The sequence below is a fragment of the Vigna unguiculata genome, chromosome 5, assembly GCF_004118075.2.
Source record: "Vigna unguiculata cultivar IT97K-499-35 chromosome 5, ASM411807v1, whole genome shotgun sequence".
In the NCBI taxonomy this organism is placed as follows: domain Eukaryota; kingdom Viridiplantae; phylum Streptophyta; class Magnoliopsida; order Fabales; family Fabaceae; genus Vigna; species Vigna unguiculata.
This window is the reverse complement of record NC_040283.1, coordinates 43,978,988-43,991,384: the sequence shown is the minus strand read 5'-3', so window position 1 is coordinate 43,991,384 and position 12,397 is coordinate 43,978,988. Positions and strand designations below refer to the sequence as shown.

General features: G+C 29.2%; 2 protein-coding genes across 2 annotated transcripts; both read left to right on the top strand.

Annotated features, from left to right (window-relative positions):
* Positions 1–1,865: 1,865 nt before the first annotated feature.
* LOC114184763 (isoprene synthase, chloroplastic-like) lies at positions 1,866–4,506 on the top strand. Its single transcript, XM_028072074.1, has 7 exons — positions 1,866–2,036; positions 2,131–2,398; positions 2,647–3,025; positions 3,324–3,542; positions 3,657–3,795; positions 3,876–4,127; positions 4,213–4,506. The coding sequence occupies exons 1-7, from the start codon at positions 1,866–1,868 to the stop codon at positions 4,504–4,506; spliced, it is 1,722 nt and encodes a 573-aa protein (XP_027927875.1).
* A 2,239-nt stretch (positions 4,507–6,745) lies between these two features.
* LOC114184762 (isoprene synthase, chloroplastic-like) lies at positions 6,746–11,883 on the top strand. Its single transcript, XM_028072073.1, has 7 exons — positions 6,746–6,907; positions 6,979–7,246; positions 9,723–10,104; positions 10,700–10,918; positions 11,029–11,167; positions 11,253–11,504; positions 11,587–11,883. Exons 1-7 carry the CDS (start codon positions 6,764–6,766, stop codon positions 11,881–11,883), a joined length of 1,701 nt encoding a protein of 566 aa, XP_027927874.1. The 5' UTR covers positions 6,746–6,763.
* The last annotated feature ends 514 nt before the right edge of the window (positions 11,884–12,397 follow it).

The following is a 12,397-nucleotide window of genomic DNA, read 5'->3' as shown; positions in this document are numbered from 1 at the left end:
TTTTATTTTATTTGAAAATGATTCCAAGCAAGGAGGATAAAGGAATTTTGAGGATTTGAGAACTTTTATTGAATTTAATTTACATGAATTTGAGGTGATGATGTCGTGCAGATGGTGTGTGTTCCATTTTTGATTTGAAAAATCTGAACATCAAAATATTTGCTAGCACTCTCCACATAATTTTACAGCACTCCCCACCTCTAGGTACAATAATTTTTTTTTTATTTGAAAATTATTCCAAGCAAGGAGGATAAAGGAATTTTGAGCATTTTGGACCTTTGATTTAATTTCATTTACATGAATGTGAGGTGATGATGTTGTGCAGATTATGGTGTGTGTTCCATTTTTGATTTGAAAATCTGTACACCAAAATATTTGCTACCACTCCCCACGTCTGGGCGCAATATTTATTTTTTTTAATTCGAAAATGCTTCGAAACAAGGAGGATAAAGGAATTTTGAGCATTTTGGAACTTTGATTTAAATTGATTTACATGACTGTGAGGTGATGATGTTGTGCAGATTATCGTGTGTGTTCCATTTTCGATTTGAAAATCTGTACAACAAAATATTTACTACCACTCCCCACATAATTTGACAGCACTCCCCACGTCTGGGCGCAATATTTATTTTTTTAATTTTAAAATGCTTCAAAGCAAGGACGATAAAGGAATTTTGAGCATTTTTTACCTTTGATTTAATTTCATTTACATGAATGTGAGGTGATGATGTTATGCAGATTATGGTGTGTGTTCCATTTTTGATTTGAAAATCTGTACACCAAAATATTTGCTACCACTCCCCACGTCTGGGCGCAATATTTATGTTTTTTAATTCGAAAATGCTTCGAAACAAGGAGGATAAAGGAATTTTGAGCATTTTGGAACTTTGATTTAAATTGATTTACATGACTGTGAGGTGATGATGTTGTGCAGATTATCGTGTGTGTTCCATTTTCGATTTGAAAATCTGTACAACAAAATATTTACTACCACTCCCCACATAATTTGACAGCACTCCCCACGTCTGGGCGCAATATTTATTTTTTTAATTTTAAAATGCTTCAAAGCAAGGACGATAAAGGAATTTTGAGCATTTTTTACCTTTGATTTAATTTCATTTACATGAATGTGAGGTGATGATGTTGTGCAGATTATGGTGTGTGTTCCATTTTCGATTTGAAAATTTGTACACTAAAATATTTGCTACCACTCCCCACATAATTTCATAGCACTCCCTACCTCTGGGCGTAGTATTTATTTTTTTAATTCGAAAATGCCTCCAAACAAGGAGGATAAATGAATTTTGAGCATTTTGGAACTGATTTAAATTGATTTACATGACTGTGAGGTGATGATGTTGTGCAGATTATGGTGTGTGTTCCATTTTCGGTTTGGAAATCTGTACACCAAAATATTGAAAGCCGTAGTGGTCGTCTTCTTTGATTAACTGTGCAAAAACTTCCAAACACAACTTTCACTTCAAACGCGAAATGGTGGAAACGCAGCCATGGATGACTTCTAGTGACAACTGTGTTCTCCGACAGCAAGCACAACACTTCTTTGCTTCTCTATGGCTTTTGATCTCTCTCTGCTACTCTAAGAACAACAATTTACTTTACCTTTTGCTCTCTCTCGACCCCCCTTTCTCTCACCAACATTTTTATTTTGGCAAAAAGAACTTGGGTAACTTCCGCACATGCACATCATTTTGCTTTCATTTAAAAAAATTAGTTTAAAATTATAAAAAGGTGCCACGTAAGTCATGTCAAAATTGAGTTCAAAAAATATGTTGGAATATCATTTTCTTATAAATAGAGAGAAGGCACGCATTGGTTAGCATCACATATTTGATACTACGTATACCATGGCAAGTAATGTTCCTTATTGCTTGTCTACTACACAAGCTCCTTCTATATCCTCAACCAAGCACCTTCGTGATGCCAACAAACACGATACCCCATTCAGAAATCCACCCAATTTCAACCCCAGTTCTTTCACTCGTGAATTCATCCACTCCCTGCCAAACAATCTTCCGGTAATCTTTCTTTTCCTTTGATTCCTTTATTACTTGTGGAATTATTTTTTTCACTGTTACTGTTTTTTCTGTCATGCATGCATGCTAAATGCAGATAGAAACACTGCAAGAAAGAGCGACAAAGTTGGAGGAGAAAGTGCGATTTATGATTAATGGAACAGACATGGAACCACTAAGCTTACTTGAACTCATTGATGATATTGAACGCTTGGGACTGTTCTTCAGGTTCCAGGACTGGATAAACAAAACCCTTCTCACACTTGTTTCAATTCAAAACTTCAAAGACCGAACCACAACAAGTCTGCATGAAACCGCTCTTCGTTTTCGAATTCTCAGACGACATGGCTTTGATGTCTCCCAAGGTAGACAACTTCAACCTTAATCTGTTAATTCCTTTTCATGTTCCATGTGAGACTATGATTCTTGAAGGCAAGTTGTTGGGACGAAAACAACAACCTAGCACAGAATTATGAATGCTTCTACTTAAGTATATATTGTCCATCTTATTTATTTTAACCAAGTAATTTTCGTCTTATTATCTTTAACTCTTAGCCTACCAAATCTTTCTAATTATTACTCACGTTAAGATAATTATTTGAGGTGCATGCAGACATTTTCAGGAGTTTCAAAGATGAAGAAGGAAAATTCAAGGCTGAAATTAGCAACGATGTACAAGGAATGTTGAGTTTGTACAGAGCATCATATTACACCTTAGAAGGAGAAAATCTTTGGGAGGCAAGTGCATTTTCAAGAACACATCTAATAAATTTAATGGAAGAAAGATCAATGGATGCGAAAATGGCAGAAAAAGTTAAGCACGTATTGGAGGAGCTTCCCTATCATAAAACTTGTTGCAGACTAGTGGCGAAACACTATATTAACACATATGATAAGACAGAACCGCATAATCTCTTATTGTTAGAACTTGCAAAGCTGGAATTCAATATGGATCAGTCATCATATCAAAACGAGTTAAGAGAATTATCAAGGTAAAAGAAACTACGTGCATACCAAATCATACCTAATAGAAAGTGGTTTACTTATAAGATAATTACTAGAATTTTATTTTCTTCTAAAAATAAGTTATAATAAGTAAAATGTAATTTTAATAACGGTTTTTAAAAATAAAAATAACCTTTTTAACGAGTAAGAGTAACTAAAGCATGGTTTTTATAAAGAATAAAATTTAGTTGCATTCCTTTTGCTATTAAAACTTGATTTATTTTTTTATGTATATATTATTGAAGAAAAGGTTACATTGGTGTCTTTTAATGTGTTGTTACTTAGGTGGTGGTGGGACATTGATCTTTCAAGGAAATTAAAGTTTTCTCGAGACAGATTAGTAGAAATATTTATTTGGGCACTGGCAGTTTTTCCTGAACCTCAATTTGCATACTATCGCAAAGTAATTAGTAAGTTAACTATATTAATCCCATTCATCGATGATATATATGACATATACGGAACTTTAGAAGAATTGGAGCTCTTCACAAATGTCATTGCAAGGTTTGTTCAACTAATCTCAAATGAAGTTCAGTTTACATTGCTCTTAGAGAAAATATAAAAAAAATGTCTTATATAAGTATCTATATTTTTATTATGCATGTGCATGGACACAAGATGGGACGTGAATTCCATAGACACTCTTCCAGAATGCATGGCATTGTGCTTCCTAGCCATCTATAACACTGTTAATGGGATAGCTTATGACATCTTCAATGAACGAGGCATAAATTGTCTTCCTTACCTCACAAAATCTGTATGTAACACAACTTTTGTTTTTGTCCTATGTATATTCGGTATAACTAAAACTAAAATGTTTGTCTGATTTTTCCATAGTGGTCTGATTTGAGCAAAGCATACCTCCAAGAAGCAAAATGGTTTCACGACAAAAGTATTCCACCATTCGATGTGTACCTAGAAAATGCAAGGATCTCGATCACAGCAGGGGTTATTCTTACTCATTGCTACTTCTTGATCACCCAAGACATCACGGAGGAAGTGATTCATTATTTAACTAATAATGACCATGACATGTTGCACTCTGCATACATCATTTTTAGGCTTACCAATGATTTGGGAACATCAACGGTAATTTTTTTAACTTTGTTTGGCATAACCTTATTATGTAATTCATTTGGATCAAACTTCGTGTCTAACATGTTGTTTTGGACAGGACGAGATAGAGAGGGGTGAAACCTCAAATTCAATTGTAAGTTATATGCACGAAACTGGTCTCCCAGAAGAAAATGCCCGTCAACACTTCAAAACTTTGATGGAGAAAGAATGGAAAAACTTGAATAAATACCTAATTAAGAATTCCATATTCCCTAAATCTTTTGTTCAAGTTGTCATCAACCTTGCTTGGAGTGGTCATTTCATATATCAATATGGAGATGGATTTGGACGACAAACCAATACATTAAAGAACACAATTAAGTCGGTGCTAATGTACCCATTCCAATTATAATGTACCATGACAATGTTAAGAAAATAAAATTTTAAATTTGAGTTTTGTTGTTTAAATATATTTTTTATATTTTGTTACTTGAATTTCTTACTACAATATTATGAGATTAGTAAAAAGTGGGTTTCGTTTTAACTTAACTACTTCTTATCGCTATCAATTCAAATTTTTGTTTTTTGTTTTTAATTTAAAGTGAATTATTCTAAAAAAAGCATTACATGTTTTCTTTTAAAAATATACTATAATTAATTGAAATTTGAATGTAAAGATTTATTATGATAAGTTCATTATTACTAACTAATAAAATAAAAAATAAATGTAAAGTACAGCTTAATAATTTAGGATTATCAATAGAATTTGATAATTGTCTAAGGTTTTAATTCAATTTTTTAGCCGACACCAGTTATATTCATTTGATACAGGTTTTCTTGTTGGATAATTGAATATGGTAATGTAAAATAAATATAAACTGTATCAAAATAGTTTTTTCCTTAAATAAAATTTTAGGCGCAAAAAACTCAATAATGGCAAAGAAACAAGTAATTAAATTAATGGGTTAAATGCTACCGGTTAATATTAACACGTGAGAATGTATCAACGTTTCATGTGATCATATTTCAATGAAAATTAAGGAGAAAAACATATTTAATCAACAAATAAATAAGAGAAAAAAAAACGTGTTATCAAATCCCAATTTGAGGAAAAAAACAAAAATAAAAGTAAAAGTACTTTCTGTAGCAGCACGATTTTAAAAGGAAAAAAATGCACACCACGTGCGTGAGCTTCTTACATTGCAACATGTGGGACCCATGGTTCCTATTTTCAGGTCTGGAGGCTTTTCATTAATGCATGGCATAATTGTAATTTGATTGTAATTGCATGGCAAACTAAGAAGAAAACAATTGAAATCCAATTTGGAATTCATGAGGGATGGGCCCGGTAGGTGCAAATTTTTGGGTTGGGAGTGCGGGGCTCACAATGTGTGGCCTGCATCAAATTGAATATGCATGGTGTAGAGTACCGAGGGTTTTGCGAAGCTATCATTCACGTTAAATTGTTAATTTTTGTAGTAATTTTAATTTTATTTTTATACTTACCTAAATTAATTTTATAAATTGTTCGTCACAAATAAATATGGCCGCACACATAATTTTTCTTATAGTTTTAGTATCGATTTATTTAGTATAGTTGTGTAGTTAATACGAGTTGTTTATATGTAATATTAAAAAGTAATTATGAAAGTTGAAATTACAAGTTTTAATGGTTAAAAATTATTACAAATAAATTAAGGATCAATTAACATAGACAAAAATATTTAATCCAATTTTTTAAAAATCATAGTTAAATACAATGTTTTAATTTTCGTTTATGTAATTTTATTTAAATTAACTTAATTAATTAATGAAATATATTATATTAATTGAATGCAATTTCAAAAAATTTAAAATAATGCCAGTAAAATATATATTTTTATTGTAATAAAAAATCTAAAATAGTCTGAAAATAAATATTACATGAATTATTTGTTATTGTCCATGTGGACTATTATTTATTATTCAGTAAAAATGGTCGTTTGAAGAATATGCGAAAATATTATATAATGGTATATTAAACATAATATCTGAAATTATTCAGCTTGACAATAATAAATAGTTCCATTGTAATAAAATAATAAATTTAGAAAAGTCTGAAAATAAATTTGCATGTTGACCAACGACCATTTCCGCTTGTTCTGAAAATAAATTCAAACTTTTAAAAATTTACTTTATTATAATGGTAGGTAACACATAGTATCACTGCTTTAATTTTTTTGAAATTACATTCACTTAACATAAGTTATTTCACTAATTAATTAAATTAAATTACCTAAGATCACACAAATAAAAATTAAATCATTTTATTTAACTATTTTTTAAATAAACTGAAGTCAATATATATTTTTTACTTTATTATTATTATTTCAAACTCTCCAGAGGTATTCTATTAACTAATAAATAAATATTTAATTAAATTATCTAAATTTATATAAATAAAAAACACAAAACTCAAGTTTCATCCTTAAAAGAATTCACAATACATAACAAAATTGAAGACAAGTGATTGCATGAGAAACCAGGAAGAAAACAATTGGATGGAGTGCAAGGCTTCCCAATGGGTGGCCTGCATCAAATTCTCCACCATTTAGGATTGAATATAAATAGAGGGAAGGCACGCATTGGTGAGCATCACATGTTTGATAGTAATACACAGTGAAAACAGCATGGCAAGCAATGTAGGGAGCCTTCCCTGTTTGTCTACCACACAAACTCTTTCTAAATCCTCAACCCCATTTAGAACTCCACCTAATTTCAACCCCACTTCTTTTACTCATCAATTTATCCACTCCCTCGGAAACAATCTTCCGGTAATCTTTCTTTTCCTTCAACTTCTTTGCTTTCAACAACCATTAATGCTTTTCTTTTGTTTTCAACACAGATAGAACCTCTGCAAGAAAAAGCAACAAAGTTGGAGGAGAAAGTGCGATTTATGATTAATGGAGCAGACATGGAACCACTGACCTTACTTCAACTCATTGATGATATTGAACGCCTGGGACTGTTCTTCAGGTTCCAGGACTGGATAAACAAAACCCTTCTCGCACTTGTTTCAATTCAAAACTTCAAAGACCGAACCACAACAAGTCTGCATGAAACCGCTCTTCTTTTTCGAATCCTCAGACGACATGGCTTTGATGTCTCCCATGGTACACAATTTCAACCTTAATCTGTTACCCCTTTTCATATCCGCTGTAAATAAACTTAACAATTCACATCTTACCAAATTTTCATATCCGCCGTAAATTAATTATTTGATATTTATATTAAAATTTAGTGATAAAAGTCATTTTATTAGGTTATTTTTAAAAAAAAAATAATATAATATTTATATAAATAAAAACTTTTGTTTAAAATTAGTAAGAGAAAATATTGTTCTATTTAAAAAAAAATAATTAACAAAACATGAGTACTTAATAAAAAAAGTAATTAATAAAGTAATATGTTAAAAATTCATTTTTAATAAAAAATATTAGTAAAACATTTATACAAACAATAAATTGGTCTGAAATTGAAAGAACTAATATAAATATTAGAACTTAATTTTATAAAAATATTTATACTTAATTAGTTTTAATTTTATAAAAAATGGATTACAAAAATATTTTAATTATTAAAAAAATTGGAACAAAATTGAATTAGATACACATAAGTAAGTACTAAATTGAAACAAAAAGACATATATGGGGACTAAATCGAAATCAACACAATGACATCTGATAGTGACAATGACACCTGTCACACATAGGGACCTGACACGTGGAACCTTTTTTTTTCTCAAAAATTTTTAAAAAATAAAAAAAAAAATAAAAAACCACAAACTAACACGTGACACGTCGTTAACAACGTTAATCTACTCGAAAAAGACCTAACTGAAGTACTTTTTCAAAAGTTAAAATGTAATTGACATTTTTTTAGAAACAGGTATCAAATTGACACACCTGTACCAAAGTGGATATCATCCGAGTAATTAAACCAAACAACAATACATATACATGTACCTACTAAATATGTATGTACCATTTTAGAAACAATTTTAAATGGATTCATTATAAAAATGGAAAATGGAAAAGTATATATATACGAAATCCTCGGTATTCTAACAATAATATATATATATATATATATATATATATATATATCTCGATAAAAAAATGGGTCAGAAACCTGCAAAAGACAAAGTAACTCACAAGGCAACCCGAAAAGATATATTATATTAGAAGCACACATACAATGAAGATTAACACTCACAATATAAGAAATATTTTTTTATTAAAACAAAGTTAAAATGATTTTCAAATTTATTTCAACCTGTCAAACTTGTTTTATTTTTTATTTTTAAATTGGATACCATAGTTTAGAAGTGTACGTGTCAAAATCTAACACGGTTAACTATCAAAATTTAAATCGTCTTCTATTTTGGAACCCTTTTGATTTTGACACGTGTTATTTTCAAAGTAGAAGAAAATCAAATTTTGATGGGTGACAAACCTATATATTATTAACACATGAAATTTTCAACTGATATTCATATCAATTTAACAAAAAAGACCGCATAAAGTTCATTTTACAAAAATAGGCCCTCGATCAAGTTTTCTTTTTTGAAAAAAAAAATAGGAACTCAAATAAGTTATATCATCTTTAATTCAAAATTTTAAAATAATAAATTTACATTATCATAAGTTAGATTTTTTTAAAATTTTTTTTTAATATTTTTAATAGTTATACATATACTTTTATGAAAACTAAATAAAATCATGTAAAATAACAAGGTATCTTCAATTGAATTTTTTTTAAGACAATATATTTATGTGTTTTTCTTACTTATTTTTAAGTCAAGATCTTTTAGAGGAGACACCAAAGAGATGAATCCAAAATCTTAGCAATATCATCTTTTTTTTTCTTATGTTTTCCATATTATAAAAAATTTTAAATAAAAAATTTAATTAGTAATTTCATACTAAATTTAGGCCTTTGATTCATTTTTGTCCCTATATTTATTTTTTACTCAATTGAGTCACTATTTTTGTAAAAAAACTTAATGCAACATTATTGTTAAATTGGTTACCATCATTTGGAACTGTCTCGTATCAAAATTTAGGTTATCTTCTATTTTGGAACCCCTCTTTTGACATGTGTTAACTTTCAAAATAGAACAAAAAATCAAACTTTGCGTTGTTACATGTCACTTTCGAACGATGTTAATGTCAATCTAACAAAAGATATCACATTAAGTTCTTTTTATAACAATAGAGATTTGGTCGAGTTTAAAAAAAATAAGAACTTAATTGTGTTAAAAAAAATAGGAACCAAAACGAATCAAAAGACATAAATATAGGAATCAAATTACTATTTGAACAATACAAAAATTATACTTAGTAGTGAATAAATATATATAAAAGAAATCACGTCGTCTAAAATATTAAAACAACATATTTATGAGTTTTAATTACTCATTTTGCAGTGAAGATTTTATTAGGAAATAAGATCCTAAGAAAATGAATAATCGAAAACCTTAGTTTTTTGTCGGTTTATGAATGATTCTAGTTAGATATTTAACTCTTAACCACAACAAATCTTTTCGGTTTTCACTCTTGTTAAGATAATTGTTTGAGGTGCATGCAGGTATTTTTATGAATTTCAAAGATGAAAAGGGAAAATTCAAGGCTGAAATTAGCAACGACGTACAAGGAATGTTAAGTTTGTACGAAGCATCATACTTAACCTTGGAAGGAGAAGAAAGTGTTTGGGAGGCAAATGCATTTTCAAGAACACATCTAATGAATTTAATGAAGGAAAAATCAATGGATGTGAAAATGGCAGAAAAAGTTAAGTATGTATTGGAAGGGCTTCCCTATCATAAAAGTTGTTGCAGACTAGTGGCACAACACTATATCAACACATATGATAAGACAAAACCGCATAATCTCTTATTGTTAGAGCTTGCAAAGCTGGAATTCAACATGGTGCAATCATCATATCAGAACGAGTTAAAAGAACTATCAAGGTAAAGAGAAATAGACAAGGAAAACGAAAAAAGTATACGCTTGCTTAAAGAAACTATGTGCAAAAAAATAAATCATACCTAATAGAAAAAGTGGGTTATATTTAAGAAAATTACTAAAAATTTCTTTTCCAAAAAACAAGTTATAATAAGTAAAATATAATTTTAATAACAGTTTTTCAAAATATATTGATATATAAATTGGTATTTTAATAATCAATAATTTTTAATTTTATAAATTCATCATTACAATGACTAAATATTTTTTGCTTTTAAGATATGTTTCTAATTGGAATTTCTTTTTAGGGTTTTAGAATCGGTGGAGTTTCATCTTTCTAACTTTATATTAAAATTTGATGTACTTTTTGTGTATATTATTGAAGCTAAATTTTATTTTTGATTAAAAAAAATCAAGTAATAATTATCCAAATATAATTCCTTTAATAGTTAATGTTAAATATTAAAGGATACTTAATTAAAAAATCTAAAAAATTAGGAAGAATCAAACAATGTCAAATCTCAAAATTTCACTTTATTTTTCCTATCTCCAATTATGGTCTTAAATTAAATTTATGTCTTTTAATGTGTTGGTACTTAGGTGGTGGTGGGACGTTGACCTCTCAAGTAAACTAAAATTTGCTCGAGACAGATTAGTAGAAACATTTATTTGGATGGTAGCAATTTTTCCTGAACCACAGCTTGTTGTGTGTCGCAAAAGAATGAGTAAGGTAATAGTATTAGTTACATACCTTGATGATATATATGATATCTACGGTACTTTAGATGAATTGGAGCTCTTCACAGATGCCGTTGAAAGGTTTGTTCATCTAATCTCATATGGAGTTCATTTTACTTTGCCCTTAGAAAAAGTTTAAAAAATGTCTTATTTAAGTATGTATGATTTTTATGCATGTGCATGGACACAAGATGGGACGTGAATTCCATAAACACTCTTCCAGACTACATGGTATTGTGCTTTCTAGCCATCTATAACACTATTAATGGGATGGCTTATGACATCTTCAAAGAACGAGGCATCAATTGTCTTCCTTACCTCACAAAATATGTATGTAACACAACTTTTCTTTTTGTCCTATGTATATTCAGTATAAAAAAAAAAAAACTAAAATGTTTATTTGATTTTTCCACAGTGGTCTGATTTGTGCAAAGCATACCTCCAAGAAGCAAAATGGTTTCACAACAAAATTATTCCACCATTTGATAAGTACTTAGAAAATGCAAGGATCTCGATCGCAGCAGGGGCTATTCTTACTCATTTCTACTTCTTGGTCAGCCAAGACATCTCAGAACAAGTGATTCATTCTTTAACTGATCATGATCATGACTTGTTGCGCTCTGTATACACAATTTGTAGGCTTAGCAATGATTTGGGAACATCAACGGTAATTTTAACTTTGTTTTGCATAACCTTATCAAGTAACTCATGTGAATCAAAGTTTGTGCCTAACATGTTGCTTTGGACAGGACGAGATAGAGAGGGGTGAAACCTCAAATTCAATTGTGAGTTATATGCATGAAACTGGTCTTTCAGAAGAAAATGTCCGTCAATACTTCAAAACTTTGATGGAGAAAGAATGGAAAAACTTGAATAAATATCTGGTTAAGGATTCTATATTCCCTAAATCTTTTGTTCAAGTTGTCATTAATCTTGCTCGAAGTGGTCATTTCGTATATCAATATGGAGATGGATTTGGACGACAAAACAATATATCAAAGAGCAGAATTACGTCATTTCTAATGTACCCGTTCCCGTTAATGTAACATGATAATGTTGTTGAGAAAATGAAGTTTTAAGTTTGAGTTTATTTGTTTATATTTGTTTTGGATTTGTTATTAAAATTAGGATGTTCTATGGATCAGTAAAATGTGGTTTTTATTTTGATTTAACTACTATCAATTCAAGTTTTTTTTTTCCTTTATATAAAGTGAATCGATCTAAAAAAACATTACGTATATAAACGTAAATAATTTTTATGATAACTTTATTATTACTAACTAAAATAAAAATGTGTTCAATTCATGAAACCTTTAAATATATAATTATATAAGTTTTTATTAAATTTTGTTTAGATGAAGAGATGAATTTGGAGGAATAGATTTGAAGAGAACGAGATGAGAAATTGAAATTGTTTATATTAAGAAAAAATGATAAGAAAGAATGAGAAATACAAAAAGAAGTTTATAAAAATTTGTAAATAATATGGTTAATTTAATTGATATAATAATTTTTTTAAGAATTATAATTTATTTTTATTTTATTTTATTTTTTAAAATT

Excerpts from the sequence above, each read along its gene's own strand:
- LOC114184763 (XM_028072074.1), top strand. The coding sequence starts at position 1,866 with ATGGCAAGTAATGTTCCTTATTGCTTGTCTACTACACAAGCTCCTTCT. Across the intron at positions 3,026-3,323 it reads GAGTTAAGAGAATTATCAAG|GTGGTGGTGGGACATTGATC; the intron begins GTAAAAGAAACT and ends GTTGTTACTTAG. Across the intron at positions 3,796-3,875 it reads TTCCTTACCTCACAAAATCT|TGGTCTGATTTGAGCAAAGC; the intron begins GTATGTAACACA and ends ATTTTTCCATAG.
- LOC114184762 (XM_028072073.1), top strand. The coding sequence starts at position 6,764 with ATGGCAAGCAATGTAGGGAGCCTTCCCTGTTTGTCTACCACACAAACT. Across the intron at positions 7,247-9,722 it reads TGGCTTTGATGTCTCCCATG|GTATTTTTATGAATTTCAAA; the intron begins GTACACAATTTC and ends AGGTGCATGCAG. Across the intron at positions 10,919-11,028 it reads TTCACAGATGCCGTTGAAAG|ATGGGACGTGAATTCCATAA; the intron begins GTTTGTTCATCT and ends CATGGACACAAG.